General features: G+C 36.7%; 1 protein-coding gene across 3 annotated transcripts; it reads right to left on the bottom strand.

The window, feature by feature from the left end:
• Positions 1-10432: 10432 nt before the first annotated feature.
• Positions 10433-21263, bottom strand: Kat80 (katanin 80). 3 transcript variants are annotated; one of them, XR_011447369.1, is made up of 16 exons: positions 20904-21263; positions 19908-20038; positions 19419-19763; positions 19155-19342; positions 18929-19079; positions 18695-18858; positions 18494-18615; positions 18202-18258; positions 17335-17884; positions 16762-17062; positions 16261-16440; positions 16106-16182; positions 15950-16024; positions 12057-12176; positions 10707-11971; positions 10433-10599 (listed from the first exon to the last, which is right to left on the bottom strand). XR_011447369.1 is itself a non-coding variant. In XM_070301623.1 (15 exons), exons 1-15 carry the CDS (start codon positions 20935-20937, stop codon positions 11839-11841), a joined length of 2628 nt encoding a protein of 875 aa, XP_070157724.1. In that variant the 5' UTR covers positions 20938-21263; the 3' UTR covers positions 10433-11838. The 3 variants fall into 3 exon arrangements, 2 of the variants coding, with proteins under 2 accessions (XP_070157724.1, XP_070157725.1); XM_070301623.1 differs by having other exon boundaries at positions 10433-11971; XM_070301624.1 differs by lacking the exon at positions 18202-18258 and having other exon boundaries at positions 10433-11971.
• Between the last annotated feature and the right edge of the window lie 331 nt (positions 21264-21594).

Below are 21594 nucleotides of genomic sequence, written 5' to 3'. Positions count from 1 at the left end.
TTGATGAAGCCAAAGTAGCCGTGTAATCGAGACCCGGCCACGGTGTAGTTTCTGGGCCTTTCTCTCTCTCTTTTCTTTTTGACAGTGCTTCCTGCCGTCGCGAAATTCGCGTTCCCAGCACGGCCGATTTCGCACGATCGGCGTGAAGATGCGGGAAGACGAGAATTTTCCGGCAAGCGAGGAAGAAAGGGACTCTAATTTTGCGGACGTTTCGTTTTTGTAAATGGAAAATTTCTGAGAAAGATGATCGTTCGAAATCGTTGCAATTGCTTAAAGATATTCTGATTTTTCTTGCGACAAGAAGAAATTATACACGTAATTGAAACAAATCTTGTTTTAATTCTACAACATATTAATACTTATGATAAAAGAGACATTTTACAAGAGAAGGATTAAATCATTTATAGCTATGTGAAATAGAGGCAGAGAGTTGTAACATGGCCGTTGTATTAAGGAAGCTCGTAATTTAATATCAGTAATTAATTTAATCAGACCTTGTAACGTGTCTATTTAACAGATATCGGCTTGGAAAGTCGGCGACCATCGTATCGCTTTCCTTCTTTCTCTACACTAGTATCAATTCAAGACGGCGTATAATTCGATATCGATATCGCAATCCGATATCCAGCAGTCGAGTTACTCGCCGACCACGCGCGTCGTTGGTTCCCTGTATAACGTTTCCACGGTGCTCTATTTATAACGGTACGAACTCGTTAAAGCCGGTTGCACCGATACGAATCGACCCTCTGATCTTTAGCATTGTTGCGTATTTTTATAGCGTTATCACTGGCATAAAATACTTCCAACATTTTACTTATATTGATAATCAAACAGATAATTTGTATGAAAAAAGATACCATACATTTATTATTAATATTTAAATAATCTATTTTTAAAATATTTATTTTTTTTCTCTAACAATTATATTATCCTGTAAGAATCTGTCATTAGAATCGAGTTTCTTTGGAACATCCTATATAATTAATTTAATTAGCCTCAAATCATAATCTAAAGAATTAGCCTATCGGCAAAAGGGCCCCGTTCCCTTTGTTTCTCTTCTCTTTTAACGATACGGTTAAAGTCTTCAACGTTCTGGCGAATAAGGAGTTTGACAGGAGTCGGCTAAAAGAGCCACGTGCTCGTCGTCGCTCGCGCGCGCTTGCCAGCTGCAAATATTCGAAAAAGTGCACGCGTGTACGAGAACCGGAGAGTGCACGCGGCCCATCTGGCGCGTGCGTGACCTCCTTGAATTATCCTTGACAACTTTCGCTGGCATTAGTCCAGCCTCCACACGTATCTTGACGAGAGTGAGAGATTTGACGGACCCTCTCCGGGCCTTCGAGCTCAAGCTGATCGATATTCGCCGAAGGATATTAGACGGGAATTCTAGAATGTCCTCTTCCTTTGCTGCAGTTTAATATATAAATTATATTTGAGACAGGATATTGTATTAAATCTGCAACGAAAGATTATTTATTTCGCTCAAATAGCTATTTAATATTCTGCAATTTTATAATTCAATGTTCACTTTATTATAGATGATTTACAATTGGCGACAAAATTCGAGGCAAAAATCTATTTGTAATTTTGCATGCCGCATATTCTAATATATGTGTGTATTTTTATATATTGTATATTTTATTTTATAATTCATCTCAAATATTTTTCGCGTAATATGATATATATAAAATTACAAATAAAATTTCATCTCCAATTCTATCACGAATTATAGATTATCTAAAGTAAGTTTATAATTAATAAAAATCTTAAGCCGAACAATTTCAGATCAAGGAAAAGGTCAATCAAATCTAAAATCTTTTTACATAAATCCATAGAATATTTATACATATATATATACTATTTTTTCTTTTATTTCTAAAAATAAAAGCATCCGTAACCCGGATAAGGGTTGAGCCTTCTCGCGACAGAAAGCCACCCCTCCCTTCGAAACGAGACCCTATCGATTAACTGTGCCCTAGGCGGGCACAGTTCCGCCCTTCCGCCTCGTTCGCATTCCTCCTTCCTCCCTGCAAAACTTTTCCACCCTCCGCGACATTTCTTCTCATCGTGCGTCCCTTCGCGAGCAGCCCTCAACGAGCGGCGGAAAGAGACGTAGAGGCACCGGGTGTCGCGGAAATAGAGACGAGTAGCTGCCACCCTTCGATGGCGTCGGCCAATAGCGCCGCGAGCACGCCCAGTGACGTCATCCCCTCGTGTCTCCCTCCATTTGCCCCACTCCCCCCCCCAACCCTCCCCCCGTAATTAGCCAATCCGATCGCAGGGGTGAGTCGATTCATCCCTTGGCCCGATTACGTTTACGAACCAATGATTTTTGCAACGCGATTTCGTTTGCGTGCGTGCGTGCGTGCCTGCCTGTCTGCTTACATGCGTGCGTCCGTGCGTGCGTGCGTGTGTGCGTGTGTCCAGATTGCAAACGAAGAGACACGCAGGAAGGGCACAATGGGTGCCACCCTTCGAGTTTCCACCTCCCCTTTCTCATTTCGCTACGCGAGACTCTTTGTTGCCCGCGTTCGCTATTTTCGTCTGTTCCTGCCTTTTTATTTTGGCGTTCTGGAACATCTCCTCCCTCCCTCCCTCCCTTCCTTCCTTTTCCCGCTCGGGATCTTTTTCGTTCATGGTTCCGGTCCTATCGCCGCAGATATTATTTACATGACAAACGGCCGAGCGTTGCCGTAATCACGCGCATCGCGTGCGTCGCTCGCATCGCGTGATCCTGCCGAAGGATGCAGAAGGTCCGCGTTTGAGAATATCGTAATTTTGAAGATACTGGAGATTTGTTTTGGAAGCAAGAGTTGGCGAAAAAAAAAAACTGAGAAATATAGAATCACGTAAATTATCGCATATCTATTCCTATGTAATGATCAGCTTTTGCGGAATGAACGCGAGCGAGATAATGATATATTTTTGATGAACTATATATAATTTTTATAGCGAAAAATGCACAGAGAAGCGAGCCGTGAAAAGACTAGAAATTACAAAATCATGCAATTTAGTTTTGGCAAAGTATTTTCTTTCCCCGATAAAAGCAGCTTCTTGCATTTATACAATATAATGTACACCCACAGAAAAGATTTCCGGATCTAATGCTATTACTCTTCAATCTATCATAAAATAGGATCGACAATCATATTTATTATTGAAAAAGGAATATTTTAATCATAAATGGAAAATTCTTAAATCTAGAATAAAATGCTCTTGGTGCTATCCCGTTAATTTTCTCACAAAGATGAAGATGGAAATTTGTAGCGATCTAACATCAAGTTATTCTAAATGCAAGAATATATAAGCTTAGATTTGTATATGTTACTCTTGTCTCAAGATAGTAAGACGATCTTATTTAATTCGAGAGAGAAGAAAAGAAATTATTGATTTAATTTTAAAATTGTTTTATTTTTATACCGTATAAGGTTGCGATACGATTAAATATTACCCGTATTCATAGTCCTTCCTTATTTTAAGGACGGAGGAAGCCTCCATGAAGGATTCCTTGAATCTGCAAGGCCACCTTGTTTCATAGACGGACCTCGAGTCTCCCTTTCAGAAGGAAGGAATATTTTAGGGATTTTTAGCGACCGACTGGAGGCAGCACCGTTTTATGCTGCCTGCGACTAATTTCATATAATACATATGAAAACTTTTTCGTATCTTCAAAAAATTCCACGGGATTTTCCCAATCGCGAATGTATCTTTTCGGAATCCGCCACAGAATCCGATTCTCTGGATTTTCGTCTTCAAATCCATCGTCAGAATCATTTAAAAATTCATTGTCCATTATCCCTTTTTCCTTTATACACTTTCAGTTTGAGAGCGCGACAACAAATAACCACAAAACCACAGATTGAAATGTAACGAAACTAACTTTTGGAGGTTATATTTGGTTATATTCTGCGTATCGTCTGCTAAAAAGGTCGCATCCACTCCTCAAGGAAGCTCGTGACCTTCCTTGAGATAAGGGAGCCAATAAGATTCCTTGTTCGGTCAAGGAAAGTTTATGAAACGTGGAACGAGGAACAAGGAATCCTTATTCCTCAAGGACAGACTATGAATACGGGTATTATGTCAAGAATATTTTTTGTCTCCTTATCAGAAATCCTTTCTGAGGGTCTAAGTACTAATAAATCAAATTTCTCTCTAATATTGCTCTGGATGAAAACAGTACGATATAAATATAAATACTTGGCAGCAAAACAGCAACAGGATAAATTGTGCAAAATGGGATGAATTGTGATAAAAATGATAATGTTTTTTTATCGAATTTCAAAGTCTTAAAGCGAGTATTGTAACGAAGCATAAAAATCTAAAGAACTTCTAAACAAAGATCTTTCGATGTTCTCACGATTCGCCTTTCTAATCTCATTACATTATCTAAAAACTATACATTCTAGAATACTTATATTATAAATTTACAACGAGATGAAATCGAGATAATCATCGCTAAAGTATAGATTGGTATTTCCAAATACATTGCATTCCTCCCGTGAACGAGGAGACAGATTCCCTCGAGAAGAAGAAGAAGAAGATCTTGACAAGATAGCTATTACGCGATGAAGAGCGGAGGCTGGACTGACCGAGGAGAAGACCTGCCGCGTTTTCCGTCTCGTCGACAAAAAAAAAAGACCAGTATATATGAGAGCGCATTCAACGAGAGCGAGCTTGACAATGTCCTCGGACGCGGAAGCTGCGTCGTCTTTGTACACGTGGGGGATGGGGCGGCGAGGGGGTGGTGTTTATACGTGGATGCGTGTATCGGTATCGCTTCCCGTTGGGCCGGGATAATCCGCTTATGCAGGTCCAGTCCTCTCGGCTCCTCGGGTCCTCTTCTCCGCGTAACGGCGCATTGTTGCCGGCGTATTGTGAGAAAACAGCATTTTCGACGCTCGAGGTGACGACAAGAGAAGGGGACTTAAAACTCATCACCGTCACAACAATGCCGCCGATGATCGTGGGAGGACACCGCCGATGCACCTGACGCGAGTTACGTATGTGTCGCGTATATACACGAAGGCTTCCCGCCGCGTAGCCTGTAATTTCGCGCGCGAAACGATCGGATAATAATAATTTCGAGAAACGGCTTTTAACGAGGTGACACAGGCATCTTGTCGTTTCCCGATAATACGTATCGATACGTGACGATTTCATTTTAAACGTGCAGGAAAAATCTTAATAATCTGTTTTGGAAATTATAGCGTGGATATAATACACAGGGTTGGGAAAGTTACTTTATAAAAGTAACTCGTTACCAATTTTAAAAAGTAACTCGTTACCGTTACAGTTACTAAAAAGTAACGAGTCGTTACAATTTCCGTTACTTTTTTACAATGCAAACTAATAAATTATTTTGCATAAGAAAAACTTTAAAAAAATTGTAAGCAAGATTTCATTCAAGGTTTATTACAAAATAAATGATTAAATTTTATCGAAATTCTTTATTAATTTTTAATAAAATTTGTTGCTCCATAGTATCATCATTTAAATGCCCTCTTTGTGGTGTTAATACAGAGCCACCGATGCTAAACATTCTTTCTACAGATGCACTGCTTGGTAGAGCTGTATTATATTTAATAAAAAGTTTTTTAAGTTTTCGATAGTCGTTTAACATTTCTATATTACAATTATTTGATTTTAAAAACCGTTGCAATTCTTCTTCTTCAGATTCATTTTGCACCGTTTTTTGCTCAAAAATGAAAAAATCATCGCGATCGTCAGATTTTCCAGCTTTTGAAGAATTTTCAGTTGATCGGATTCCCAATAAATCCTCCAAGTAATTTTTAGCACGTTTTCTTTTTTCTCCGGTTAACCAGTTTAACTTAAATTTTGGATGTAAACATGCTGCTTATTAATTCTTTTGTTTCAAATATTGTAAGAAATTTAAAATCGAATATAGTAAATTAAGCGACATTGTTTGTTTTATTGAAATTAATACTTTTGAATCAATAGTTTAAAATAAAATAATATTTTTCAATTAAATCCTTATTTAAAATTAAATAACATATGTATTAATCAAATTAATAAGTTATCTTTTATTTAAACCTTGCTGAATAGCTTCAACTAATGAATGGCAATCTATAAGGTCAGATTTATTGAGATTTTCTAATTTTCGTTGCAAGGTACTTAGAACTGGTAGTAAATGAGATTACAACATAATAAGAATGCTAATTGGTCGGTTTGCTTACGGCTTTACGGTTAAGATAAAAATTTTATCACGCACAATAGCAAGAATAATATCTTAAATAAATGAAAAAATTTGAAAAAAGTAACGATAAAAGTAACTGTTAAATTCGTTACTCGTTACCGAAAAATGTAACGAAGTTACTTTTCCCGTTACAAATAAAATTTGTAACGCCATTACCGTTACAGTTACCGAAAAAAAGTAACTGTAACGGTAACAGCGTTACAAGTAACGCGTTACTTCCCAACCCTGATAATACATATATAGAAATCTTGTGACCCGATTTTATAAATCAATTCTCGTTATAAGGATCAGGGACCTCGATATATCGCGGAGTCGGATATCTCGATGAAGGGTTGTCGGTCGGCATGGCCACCCCAGAGGGAAGGGCTCTCTCTCTCTCTCTCTCTCTCTCTCTCTATCTCGCATAATCCTATGAATACATAATCCGGATGCAAACAGCCGCCACGCGTGCCTCGTCATTTAAACGGTCGCGATATTTCACGGATTAGAACACGAATATTTGCGCTATTTTTCACGGTGTCGGTCGAGATCCCGAGTTTCGTTCGAGTAACGGTATCCTCGTTCCGAGGATCTGAATCCTCCTCTCTCGTTCCCACGTTATCCCTAAATGTCAAGAAAGATGCATCAGATTGTCAGAATAATAACAAATAAAACACTACATTCAAAGTACGTGCATTTTACACTTTATGTCGTCATTGCGTGGTGCCAAAAAAAAAAAAAGAATGATCGACAAGGATCGGATTTTAAATCGGCAATGCCGATCACCGATGCAAATACAGATAGTCGACGGCTCTTTTTTACGGGATAAGCGAATGTGATAAAAACGGAATTGACGTTGATGGATGAGACTCAATGGATTGGATTATCGACTCGTAAAAAAAATCTCGTCGATAAATAATTTGCAAATTCGTGCAAGTCGCAAACTAAGAGACTCCGCAGATTATTTTTTCATTAAAATATTCTAGAATATTAAAATATTCTTTCATTAAAAAAAAATCTAATTAAGGGAGAGGATAAAATATATAGTTGATACGATTTTTTTTTTCTCGTTAAAGAGTATTATTATTAATCCATTCAAATGATTATGAACAGGCCTTAACGGCTAAAGTTAATTAAATATTACATGCAAATCGGCACAGATAAAATGAAATTGTCTCATTCGGGATTCCTGTTAAGGCAGTTGTGAGATTGTTGAAGAATTGTTTCGCGAAATCTAGATTATAATCAGACTGCAATTGCGACAGAATCTCATCGTGTACGTCATATATATTTTTAAACGACCGTAAATATCGAGGCGAATTGTTCCTCCAGTGAAATTAGAATGGCAAATTTACAGCGAAGCAAAGCGGGAGATCTCACGTCAAAGGACTTTCCCTTAGTCTTTCTTTTTTGTATGCTCCAATTTACAGAATATTTACAATTGCAGTGCATTTTTTTGCCTCCCGATCCTCCTCGAGGAAAAGTGTGTATCTATTAATACTAATTAAAATATAGACATTAGAGTCGCTAAATGATTTCATGATATGAACGAAAATCTCATAGGCCTTGCGCCTATGAGATAACGCGAGTATCGCAATAAGATAGCAATATATGGATTAATATACGAAATATAAAATAGAATTTTTCGGAATGGAATATATTTACAATGTCGATATCAAAAGTGCTCGCCTCTCGCTCTTAAAATCGCTTCCCAAAATTAGGCCACTACTAATTAGTGCCGGCTCTTACTAAAGTAGACAGAGGTATATCTTTATATGTATAACGACGCTCATACTTTGCGAATATCATATCATATATACTTCACCTTATTATAGTTTGATAATATATTCTGAACTATATGTACAGTATATATAATGGTATTTTGCCGATTTAAGATTACGGGAAATACAAAAAGATGACGCAGATAAATATAAAATCGTACTAGTTTATTATTACTTCTATTTAAATAACATAATCGATACAAATAAAAATTAAAATTTTAAAATAAAACAAGAATAACGCAATAAGGACTAAAGTGTGAAATAAAACAATAATAAAGTTTATCATCTGATAAAAGTAACATATAAAATAAAATACTTTTCAACGCAAAATGTGTTCCACGTTCGAGATTATTAACGATGAATAACGCTTGCGCTCGAAGCCAAGTTATTATTATTATTTTTTTTTTTTTTAAGAATCTTTGTTACGCATCGCGAGTCAGAATCGATATCGTACAATGTATGAGCGTAAGCTTAAGTTAAAATCGGTTAAGTTTTCCTCATACCGATCGGAGTGATAAATTACAGGAGCATTCGAAAAACACATGCGCGCAAAACGCACTCTCTCGTCTATCTCTTTCTCTCTCTTCTTCTCTTATAAAAATACATTGGACGGAACATACGGAGTATCCACGTAATCTCTCCCTCGTTTTGAAGGCGATTAGAATTGAAGATTTGAACGAACGCATCTCTTCCTTCGTCATTTCGCGAAAATTGCTCAGCGTGAGATCATTTGCTCAGCGAACTGCGATATAATTCACGAAAATGTTTGCTAAGAATATAGGCATTAGATATGTGGAGAATAACTTAGAATCTTGACCGAGGATAACGCAAATACGTATCGAAAGAATCTATAATAATTTGCATATATATAAATATAGAAAACTCATTTCACACATCACTTATACTCGTATAAAAAAATCAAAATTTTCTTACATAGAATTATTTCTCTTATGTAACGGTAAATAAAATTCAATCAATTTTGTCTAATTATATATATATATATATATATATATATATATATATCCATTTCTATTTTTAAATTTAAATTTATAATACATTTAAATTTATAATGAAAATTCATTTTTTACATGAAGGATTGGAATAGAGAATATTATTGTGAGGTAACGTGGTGACATTTCGCTGAATAATAATAATAATAATAATAATAATAAAAAAAAACACGTGAGATGTAAAATTATAACGAAAGAGTTGTATACTTTATTGTATAATACTTCGAGGCAATATGTTGTGAAAATTTTTATCTGTCTTTCTTAGACATCCTCTTATTTGTGCAATGCACTCTTTTCTCTCGAGAACACGGGATTAAAGGATGATCGTACGATCGCAAGATTTGAATACTATATGTAATAACAATAAATAATCCTCTCTCTTGTGGCAGAAATTAGGATCGCCTTCCGTTATATTGGAAGGGAAAGCCGAACGATCGCAGAAGACGTAATAAACTCTTAAAAAATGATAATTTAATACATATTAATTTAAATAATACACATATTCTAAAAAATCAATAATAAAATATTAACTATTAGACGATAGTAACAAATGAAGAATACTCCAAGCCACATTTAACTTGTATCGTACTTTTATCGATTTTCCATAACTTTATGACTCTGTATGATTTTATGATATGCCAGGAAACTTTCGTTTTACACATTAATGTTTAAACAGTATTAAATCGAAATTAGAAAATGTCAGAATTGTCCTGGAATGTTCTTCGTCGGTAGTTTTTAAATATTATTGGCACTTCTGCTATCCGGATATATATAACCAAATCATTATCTTAAATTATCACTCATTTCCTATCGAATCGATATTATCACTGAAACATAATTTCAAAAACAGCTAAATATAAATATAGAAATGAGAATATTGCCGCGACGAGATAAAAGATAGTGATTGACATTGATTCTTCTAATCTCTTCAAGTCGCTAATTTAATTCCAATGACACCTTTCCAGTTGTTTTAGATGATAAAATATCGAAGTCGCTAATGAGAGTATTGAGCACTAAATGCGCGGAAATAAAATGAGCATAAAAAATATTTCAAAAAATACTGTTTGGCATAATACTGATTTGATTTATGTTACAAAGTTATAAAGTTGTAACGTCTGATAAGAGATTGTTGTTTTACAGAATGATAAGCGGATACTTAAATTATTTAGTTAGAGCTTGTCGTTCTATCACTATTTTTTAATTCGTCTTACGACAAAACACGACAAAATAAAATGTCATAAGGCAACATATCCTCACTGGGCTGTATTCAATTTACTCTTTCGTACCCTTCGCACTTCGACGCTAATTAAAATGCTCGTTTTCGACGATAGTAATATTTTGAGTATATAAAAAGTTTTTCGCTTCATTGACAACAATTTCTATTTAGCTTGTTAAATAGGAAACAACGCTAAAGTAAAATGTTTATAAATCATATACATATTTTTGTAAAAAAAATTATTTAAACGAGTATAAAAACGCGAATCGTTCGACACGCTCTCCCCGTCCATTTTTCGATCCTTCTCGCCTCTTTAGAAATCTACAAGTTCGCTCTTTATACTTAGGCTCTTTTATTTAGGTTACGATTTATCTCCAGGAGTCTCAAGGTATTATATGCCTACAATTAGAATACTTTATTAATGAAGGGATGCAAATGCCTCTTGCAAAAATACAATTTCTCTCGTACGTTAAGAAAGGTATGTTACATGCTACCTATCTACTTACGTTACATTTCGTTAAGGTTGTGATCGTCGTCGCGTTTCATCCCTCCGTGATTAAGACCGATTTCAGCCGTACGTTCGATGATAGTGTACAATTTGTGGCAAGAAGGGCGGAAAATATATCGGCTACGCGATCCGCGCGAATTATTTCAGTGTAACTTTATTTCGTGTTGCGCAGATATTTTATCGAGCAAAATGACGTTCGTTAAATATTATTCTCGACCACTTCAATCCCTACGCGAATAATTCGAAATCGATATATACTGACGCATCAAAATCTAAATCCATTTTGTCGCTATCGTTTTACTTATAATAAATAGTACACACACGTTGACCAAAAAAAGAAAAAGAAAAAAAAAGAAGAGTATTTTTGACGCAAAAAATAAGTTTAATTTTTTCATACTTTTCTTTGATTAGTTGATTAAATTAAATTATTTTTTAAATCGATATATATTGTATATTTTTATTTATCGCATTAAAAATACCATATAAATAATGGGTATTTATTGGATTAAAGCTTCCGATGAACAATTTAATTTAAACTATAATTCGAGCTAACTATAAAAGAGACAGAAATTATTTAAAAAATACCCAGAAAAATTTATATATTTGTAAAATCATTAAAATCGCTTCCTGATGCTTCAGTATAGCATTAAACACTTTTGGTGACAGTGCCTTTTCTCGCTTTCACCCGCCTTTCATCTAACTCCGTTTTTCTTCAAACAAACTTCTTTCTTTTCTTACCTTCACCGACACTCCCCTTCTCTTTCTCCCTCTTTTTCCATTAATGACGACAAATTTCGCGACTCGTCCAGCCGTTCGGTAAATGAGTAAAGAATAAATCTCGCAATTTTCTTCGAGAATTGGCGTAGCCGCGAGAATGACAATGACGAGGAGGAGGCGATCGATCGATAGCAGCGGAAGAAGGCGCCAATAACAGCAACAGGATTGAATTTTTACAGACACATATTCCTCGATACGAGGCGACGGCGAGCTTCATTGCTGCTTTTCGATATTCGCTTCGCACCGTCGTGGCGGCCACGGCGCGGCCCTCGACATCAGAAAACCGACGGTCGTTTAACCATCGACGATATTGGCGGTCGAATTCACGAGGGTCTCAGACAACGTAGTTTCGGTCACTCAAGGTTCCTCACGAGCACAGCCAGCTCGCGGAACGAGGCGCCAAGTTTGCCGGACGTCGATTGCTTCTTCAACAGAATCGCCCGTATCGCTGAGAGTTTCTCGTAGCAAGAGAGGCACTTGTGGTACCTGGAAGAACAAAGAGAGAAACGATTCTCGATGAGACAAAGCTCGAAATGAAAACGTCCAGACATAAACGATATATTGAACTTACCGTTCCTCTCGCGACACGTCGACGCCGATCGTGTGAAGGGGCGCTTCCACATTGGATTTTATCACCGGTGCGAAATTACGAAGAATAAGTCTTAAGGCCGAGCAAGCTACTGTTATGTACCTGAAACAGATCGAAGTTTGGCAAAAATAAGCAAATAGCAACAATTTAATTAAGAGAAATAGATAAGTAAACAATTTTTTATTGTATACTTATTTATTTTATAAGACTGCCCATTTATCCAAGAAATATAGTTTGAAGGGGATCGGATGGGAACAGTCGTGGAATGATGATAGAAGTTATGGCAAGTCTCGCAACACCCACCGGTCCCGGTCACGCTTGGTCCGCTTGATGATTAAACGGGCGTTATTATTAGGCTAACAACGATGCCAATAAATAACGAAAGGCACGAAAAGCATGCCCGCGCGATTCAGCACGCTCTCGCTTTCGGACGGACGGGCGAGAAAGGGTTCGTGCTCCCGTTCGAATCGGCGAGACGAATCGCGAACACGCTCATGAATACAACGTCAATCGACACACCCCGTGTACAACGTATCGGCCGAATTTTACGCGGCTTGTAACAAAAATGGGAACCTAACAAAAATAGGAAACCGATACGATCGGCATATACGTGCGTGACTTCTTCGGGAAAGTCTTTTTTCTCTCGTGGAAATTTTAACTAAAATAATTCGCAAGTAATAATTTAAACATACTATTAAAAAATTAAATAATAAAAGAGGACAATTTCAACCTAATATATTTTAATATATCTTTTAATGAAATTTTATCTATTATTATCTGATATTAATAATATTTATATAATATATTTATTATATATATATATATATATATATATATTTATTATAATATAAATATCAATTGATTATCATGACAAATTATTAATTATAACAAATTCATTTTTTTTATTTTTATCTCCATCAGATAACTGTGAAGATTTTACAGGAGGAAAAAAAAAAACTTTCCAATGAGAATCTATAGAGATAAATAGGTAAAGGGAGAATAGAGAGGGGAAACGAGGAGCGATCGCGAAATTGGAAAACGATCGGGCGGGGCGCGGACCCTCCCCTCGTGACACGCGTCTGGACATTCTGGCCGGCGATCTCTCTTTTTTTTTCTCACGAGGCACCAGATCCAGGACGAAAGGCCGTGACGAACGAGGCGTGAAAGCGACGAGCGAGCTATATGCAAACTGCCACTATATAATATCGCCGTCCGAGATGTGTATATTTGTCCGTCGTCGATTTTACTCCCATTATAACGATTACGAAATCAAAGTACAATGGGAACACACCACTCCTTGGCAAAAACGCAAATCTAGTACGTAAACACGCTGAGTGTTCCCCCGAATTTATCTCGTAGATAAATTAAACAGATGCAAATTTGGTATCAATTATTTCTAGATAATAATTCAATAAAAAATTAATTAGCAAAAATTATTATTTTCATGTTAAATATTGCATCAATTAAGCACTGAACATTCTCTTTAAGGTGAAGATTAATAATAAGATTATTAATGGCAAATTTTAAGAACGGCTAATGGAAAGTTATACGCATTTTCGAGCAGAATGGTAGCCACAAATAAACGGCTTGACGGTATTACGAATGGCTGCGAACGACAGCTGCCTAGCGATAAATAATTAGCTTAAATTCACTTTTCACATTATTAATATTTATGCGTGGAGTGCTAATAAGTAACTGCTATTAACCGGTTCACTGAAATTATACCAGGTAATCGGCATCATTATATAGCATAAGCAGTCCAATTAAAGCGATTTTATTTTCTACAACTTTTTACAAAGTTTTATATTCTGTAAAAGATTTTTTTAAATTATTTAATAATTCGTAAAGAGAAGAAATATATTAATAAAAATTATAGAGAAAATTAAGAAATCGCTATTTAAAGATGCAATTTAAAAAAAAAAAAGGGGGGGTTAATGACACATATGTAGCGTCGTTATAGGAAAATGATCCTTCAAACTCCAGCTGGACTAAGTATGTAAATGTATGCGCGTATTACGGACTTTGCTACAACACGTGCGAGGCAATAAATATTCCACGGAAGAGAGCAGAAAGAAAGAAAGAAAAGAAACGGGAAGCTCGTTAAGTCATTAGGCGCTCGTGATACTTGATCGAAGCCTAATTTTAGGGAGGGCAATCCTCACGAGTTCGTCGGAAGTTGTACAACCGATCCGCTTCACGATTAATTAATCATTAAATTAATATCAAAATAATTTCAAGCTGATCGAACGGAGAAAGATTGAAAAAATATAGAAAACTGATTAATAGAACAGAGCAGCAGTGCACAAATTTTGATCGGTGCAAAAAATTAAACTTGCGATAAATATTACATTGTACGTTATATATTAACTATATAATATAACAAAAGAATTCAATAATAAAATATTTTATACTATATATATGAATTATATAACAGTATTTAATATTATATATACATATGATTAAAATAAAATTGAATAAATTTAAATAATCATAATGATATTTTAACTAATTGTTTTTTTATATAACTTCATATATTTTCACATAATATCTATATAAAATATTTTAATAAAAATAAAAAAAAATTAAATTATAATTACAACTTTTAAAATTCACATAAATACTCATGGATTGTTTTTGAACTATATTGTGATAATTACGGCAAGCATAGCGTGACGATTCTTGCGAGACAACACGTGGACGAAATAAAAGAAGAAAAAAAGAAAAAAAAATCGAGGGTGAATAATGATAGTCTGCAATAAAACACGGAAGGAAACAGTCGTTCCTCGCGTCACGACAGAGCAACAGCTTGGAACTGAGGGCAGTCGGTTAATCGCTCACTTTCATACGTCAAACGGACATAAAAGACAAGCTACCTCCTCCTCTTTCGGATTTATAACTGAACGCCCAGGAAGTTGCGCACAATTATAGAAGATAACAGTAATCTAAAACTTTATTTTGAATGTGAAAAAGATCTATTTTTAAATAATGCTCAATATACATCATCTCAAGAAAATCAGTGCAATTTAGTTATTTTTATAGTTCGAGTAATTTCCCAAATTTGCAAAATAATTGTTTTAATTTTTTTAAATTTTAGAGTTTTTTACATTTTTAGAATTTTTAAACGCTAGAATCTTTTGAAAATTTTATTTTCCGAAAGTTTACTCCCTCAATTTTTTTCCGAGCCATTATCAGAGCCGCAACGTACGTCTGTACCTTCGACAGATTTACATTCGCGTGACGGCCGTTTGACGTTGAAGATGACACTCGGCTGTCTATATCCGTCCACTGTCACTGCTCCGCACCGACATATGCGAGCGTGCGACACTTCAGATTTCAATTCGCCTCGCAAACAATACGACTCGTCGCGCGACAGGAAAGGATCCGTGCGTCTCGTCGAATTTGCATCTGCCGCTATCTCCCATTGTCTCGGCTAATTTCGCGCATCGCCCTAACGCCTCGGATTTCCCCGCTTCGGCAAATTAGCCATTCCCATTTTTACTGCGTAGTATTCCGTTCGAACACGGGGCTGAAGAGAGGAGAGCAACAACCCCTTTCGGAAGGGGTGTCTCGATTTTCCAATACAATGCTGCGCGTGTGCGCGGTGTTTTACCATCGAAGATGAAGTAATCTTAGACGATAATAGATGCACAAAGCAAAAAACGATGAATATTCACCGTCATCTTTACGTCATCTTTAAATATACACGTATAATACGGCAATGAAATACGACGCATCTGCAAGCGTGATAGTAAAACAAATCGATTTGGAAATATGACTAGCTTGAAAATAATATTTCGACAAAAATAATATCGATATATTTCTTAAGAAATATAGATAAAAAAGAAACATAAAGCAAAATATGATTTTGTACTCACATTTCGTATTTACTTTGAAGGAGATCGCTAATGGGACCCAATAAGCAATTGCATAGATCCAAATTCCATATTGCTCTATGAACAAAAATACATATTGATAATGAAAAAAAATTGCCTCATGAAATTGAAATCATTAGATAGATAAAGCTTACGTACGGTTTTAATGTCAGTATACCCAAGAGATCCACGATGATTGCTAAGTCATTCATCGCGACCGCAGATTCCACCGCGGCCTGAAATTAACACATAACGTTATATTGTATCTCCCGTGCAATTGTATCTCTCGACGCGGAGATGAGGTAAATAACTACCTTGAGATCCTTGTTGTGCCAAAGGGAATATATGATCTGTAATGAGCGATGTCGACTTTTAAGTACCGCCATCATCGAATCATGGCTGCGCATCATGCTATTCAACACCTCGGCCTCCGACATTTCCGTCAGCACGCCCATTTGAGAATAACCTAACGATGTGGAACCAGTATAACTTTGCTGCAAAACACAAGTATTTTTCATATAAGAACTTAAAAACATTTCTCAACATTACTTTTATAAAGATAAAATTAAAATATTAATATATAATTAATCTGAAGTTAATTAATGAAAAGAAATATCATTAATTATTTAAAGAACAAGAGTAGACTTGGCATATTGAATGGTTTTTGTATTATATTCCTGCATTAAACTTCTTATTAAAATTAAAATTTTTTCGAATTTCGGTGTGGATCTCTGACGTTGTATTAATATTTGACATACGTGTATTTATGGAAGGTCTTTTTTATTTATTCTTTTTTTTTTAAGGGGAAGACTTACCGGTAGGAAATTTTCTACGTCCAAACCGTAAGGTTTGTCGGCGCTCATCGGCACTAGTTCCTCCTTGTCCGTTTCTTCGACGTTATTTCTTATCTGCGAGACGCGCACGTCGATCTTGGGATTCGGCGAAATCTGCGCCTTGTTAGGTATCTTTTTCGTGGATAACGTAGTTGTGGAGGTGTTGCGCGCCGACAGCACGGTTGAGGTAGCAAAGTTTCGATTGAGCGACGTCGACCTCGACTGCGCGGTGTTCGGCCTGTTCAGTGCGGGATCGGATGGACTGTGCCTTATGTTATTAATTCTGCGAGAGAAATCATTCAGAAGACAAGCGTTACAATTATGTTTTTCTCAATTACAATTTATTAATTTTTACATGCATTAAGATATATATTCTGCGACATTAAAAAATCATATTCTTCTAAGAATTTTAGAATCTCAAGAAACATTATATGTAACTCCAAAGTATATAAAAAGATCTTCATTAATTTTTATTTAAAAATTTATATCTATATATTTTCCATATTTCCATATTTTTAAAATAATTTTCTATTAATATCTCGTAGGAATACTTACTGTACAGGATAATCACTTTCATATCCCTGCTGTTCTCCGTCTCTGCTGTTCTGCCTTTTCAGATAATACTTCGGAGAATCCGGACTAGGTACTCTATTCTTTAACTTGCCGTCATCCATCACGGGAATCACCGCAGCCATTGGAGCGACGCGCGGTGTCAAGGTCGAGTTCGATCTTTGCGGTCCTAAGGGTGGTGCCGGCACTGATTGATCGGTGGTGCTTACTCTTTTGCCTGGAAGTGGTGTAATGTTCTGCCTCAATGGTGGTATGGACGCGCAGTTCTTAGAGGCTCGTTGGTTAAGGCTATTATTCGCTTGTAGATTTGCCCTGATCTGACTCGTTGATGTAATTGGGTTCCTCTGAATCGGCGGCGACGACTTGATTGGCTGGACGCGTACCGGTACCGGTATCGGCTTCATCAGGGATAACGTGGGCGCCGGAGGAGGTGGCGAGGAGGGCAATGAAACCGGTGGCACTTCCTCGCGTTCCATTGTGCTCAGGTTCGACATTGAGGTAGAGAGATTTCGTAATATCTGCGGCTGCGTCGGATCTAAAAAAGATCAACAATGTCGATGTTTGCTTACTTCGTTTTAAGAAATTCGGAAATTTTGGAAACAAAATAATATCAGTAAATATTCAAATAAATATAAATCATAAAATATAAATCTTAACAAGCTGGATAGTTTTTCTAGTAGATTTTTAATAGAAAATTTCTTCACATTTTTAAATAAATCTTTTCTTCAATCTTTAAATGATTAAACTGAACATCCACAAAAAAGGATTCAGGTGTTGTTATAGTAAAATTCATACTTATTCAGGATTTATACCGTTTAGTAATCCGTGCGAAGATTATTGCACAAAACTCACCTATATCATGAGGCTCCTGGAAAGCCTCGGAGAATTCGGGAGGTGGTGTGCGAGACACTGAAACATATCATGCGCGGCATGCTCATTCACAAACTATGCAACACTGCATTCACATTTAAACGTACTCGATACGTGTGTGTGTATGAGACACTCTGTGTATCTAGTGTGTTTATTAGTCGTATATCCGTTAGTGAATCCGTTGGAGAATTAGATTAGACCAGGAGAGGGATATTTTTGTCACAGACTCGACGAACAATGAGACATTACAAGACGGATGTAGCGAACCACTTACATGCCCTACTCGGCTGGAAAATGTCCCTGTAGTCGGTTACGTTGGGTATATCCGCGTAGGTGGCCTCATCCTCCGGATCTGTGCCGGATTTGTCCGCCTCTTCTATCGTTCTTACGTCCAGTCTGTACGCGAAAAAAAAATATATTATAGCGAACTCAATTCGCCGAATGTAATGTTAAATTCGAATTTTGTAAAACGTACGTATGCTTTTTTAATCCGATCGGTCGTTCCCTGGAGAAGCTCTTTCTCAGAGAATTTCCATGACTGAACGGCGAACTGATGGCAGATATTCCTCCCAATGGTGCAATTTTCTTCAAATCGCACACATATAAAATAACATTTGCGGTATGGAAACTCGCGCCGATCTGAAACAATTTTATATCTCAACAAACTACATTGCACGTAAAAACAATAGTTTGATGTATTTCGTCGTACCAATTGATTTTGAGCGACGGCTATGTCTTGGACCTTTCCCCAGCCGGTGGGTATCGTGTCCAACGTCCTGCCTGGTTCCCAGCCATAAACTTTTAAAACGTCGTGACTACCAACGAACAGGCATTCTCCGCCTTGACTAAAATACAGGCATCTAAAACATCGCGATAAAAAGATTAACGTGACCATCAAGTCGTTATGTTGAAGGATTATTGTCGTTCTAACTCACCGTATGACCGAAGAACTCTGTTCTGTGGAAGATACAAGTTGAAATGATTCCAAGTCCCAGAAGTGTACCGTTCTATCGGCGCTACCGCTGGCTAATAGAAATTCGTGTGGATGAAACTCAACGGTTGTGGCCGGACCTCTGTGTTCTGAAAATTCCCTTAGTTGTCTACCGGCCTTTAGGTCCCATAGCTAATCGGAAAATAACACAGCATCAGTATCATCTTTTACACACACATATATATATATAAGACAGAATTTAATTCACCTTAACCATTCCTTCCTCTCCAGCGCTGGCGATCCATTGTCCATCAGGACTGAACTTTAAGCTATTCACAGTCCTATTGTGTCCCTTATATGTAAAGATACAGCCTTTTCTACGAATATCCCACAATTTAATTGCCGTATCCAAACTCCCGGAAGCGAGCAGTTCCCCATAAGGGTGGAAGTCCATGCAACGTATTCCGGATTTGTGTCCTGTTAGTGTGCGTGCTAATTTGGCATGTTCCAGGTCCCAAATCTTCAACGCACCTGTCTGTGAGCCAGCGCATACAAGATCTTCTGTCTGGCCAAAGCGTACACATTCTATGGGAGTGGTATGGCCACTCAGGCTCTAAAAAAGTAAAAAAGAAAAAAAAAGGAACAAGAATTACTTTATCGACATCGCTGTACAATGTTATGTATTCACATTAAAATGCACCAGCAAGCTATTTCAATGAATTTAATGATGATAATAAAATTATTATGCAATAATTACCATAATACAGTTCTGTTTTCCAACGGCCCATAAGTTTACTTTTTTATCTTCACCGCCAGTTACTAAGACACGACCAGATTTGTGGCCTAACGCCAAGCAATTGACATTTGGCGTATGGGCGACAAATTCCTCTGCGAGAAAAAAAAGAACACATCGATAATATATATATATATATATATATGCATGCTAATTCATTCGTATTAGCACAATAGAAGTGTGATAAAAATAAGAGATACATTTCTATTTTCATAAATAAATGTAAACTTACATGCAAATAAGTTTATATAATTTTTTTTCTTATATTATCTTATATTAATTGAAGAAAAGAATAATTTATTTATTTAATATATAATTATTTGTTTGTCAAATCATAGTTTTACAAAATTTTCTATCCATACTAATTCAGTATCAACACTTCTGTTTCTCCGATAAATAATTTCTCACTCTTGCTGTATAATAAATTATTGACAAATAAATTATGGTAATTTGAAAATGTCAATTGAAACAAATCATATGAACAAAGATTATTTGTTTTGGAATCCCGTGATTAAAAAATTAAAAATAACAATTTTTACAATTTTTTTTCCTTAACAGCAGTCATTTTTAACATTTAATGTTTTAAAGTTTACAATTTTTTTATGCATTATTTTATTAAAAAAAAGCGAAATCAATTTCTTCGACAAATAAAGATTATCTGTCATTCGAAAAATTAATTTTTGTCCACAGGGAATCAAACAGCGCTATAATTTAACGTTTCGACTCCTGCATCCGTACGAAGAAACGACCTTCTCACTCTCGCTGCGGGACAAATTCTTGATGAGCCAGTTATAACCATAATTGGAAGAAACTGCGAGGAGCAATCGTTAGCTAAGCTTGTATAAACAGAGACCGTTTATCCACGGAGAGACTGAGAAGAGAGCGAGTTTCCTGCAGCGCGTAGGAGGATACTCGAGGACGCGTCAGGGACATTCGTTCTCCTGTGGACGATTATCTTACGGAGCTTCCAGGATCTCCTCGTGGACGAGGCCATCTTCGTGCCGCGCGCGCGGACTTATTTGGTAGTTGCGGCAGCTCGGGATTTCGGTTGACGCACGTCGTACGATCTCCTTTCGCGCGGACGTAACATGTTTATCACCAGCAGCAGCAGCAGCAGCAGCCGTCTCTTCTCTTCTACTCGGAATCTTTACCTCTTCCTTTCGCGACCGGACACCGCGACGCGTGGCGTCGCGTCGCGTCGCCGCTCCCCCCTCGGGAGAATGTGGAGAGAAAAAAACGTGACGTGTGTTCACGAGCGCGGAAAATAATCACCTCTCTCACTCAAGAAACTGCCACCTCTTCTTATCGTCGTATCTCATCTCTTGAATCTCTCACTATCTATTTCTCTCTCTCTCTCTCTCTCTCTCTCTCTTTGTTTATCTATCTGCATGTGGGTAACGAAATGACGTTTCGAAAGATTTCCGAGATTTCACTAGATGACGCTAATTGAAACTTACCGGTTTCCGATAAAATAGCACGTAGAGAACGGTTAAGTTAAATATATATTTACTCTGGCAGAAAATAAAAACTTATAAATTATATGACAGGTCTGTGGCAACTTGCAATAATCACGAAAAAAGTTTGACATTTGAGAAAGATATTATTTGTTACAAAAGATATGAACTTTATATACGATTGATGTGTAGAACAA

This window comes from Polyergus mexicanus, unplaced genomic scaffold, assembly GCF_030449975.1.
Source record: "Polyergus mexicanus isolate NDT 795.1 unplaced genomic scaffold, iyPolMexi1.0 SCAF_9, whole genome shotgun sequence".
NCBI lineage: Eukaryota > Metazoa > Arthropoda > Insecta > Hymenoptera > Formicidae > Polyergus > Polyergus mexicanus.
The sequence above is the reverse complement of the archived record's forward strand: the minus strand, read 5'-3'. Positions and strand labels throughout refer to the sequence as shown.

What these genes read in the sequence shown, in the direction of transcription:
- Kat80 (XM_070301623.1), bottom strand. Translation starts at nt 20,937, where the DNA reads ATGGCCTCGTCCACGAGGAGATCCTGGAAGCTCC. An exon ending in GAGGAGATCCTGGAAGCTCC is followed by an intron (nt 20,039 to 20,903) that starts GTAAGATAATCG and finishes TTTTTCTCGCAG; the next exon opens with AGGAATTTGTCGCCCATACG. An exon ending in GAAAACAGAACTGTATTATG is followed by an intron (nt 19,764 to 19,907) that starts GTAATTATTGCA and finishes TTACTTTTTTAG; the next exon opens with AGCCTGAGTGGCCATACCAC.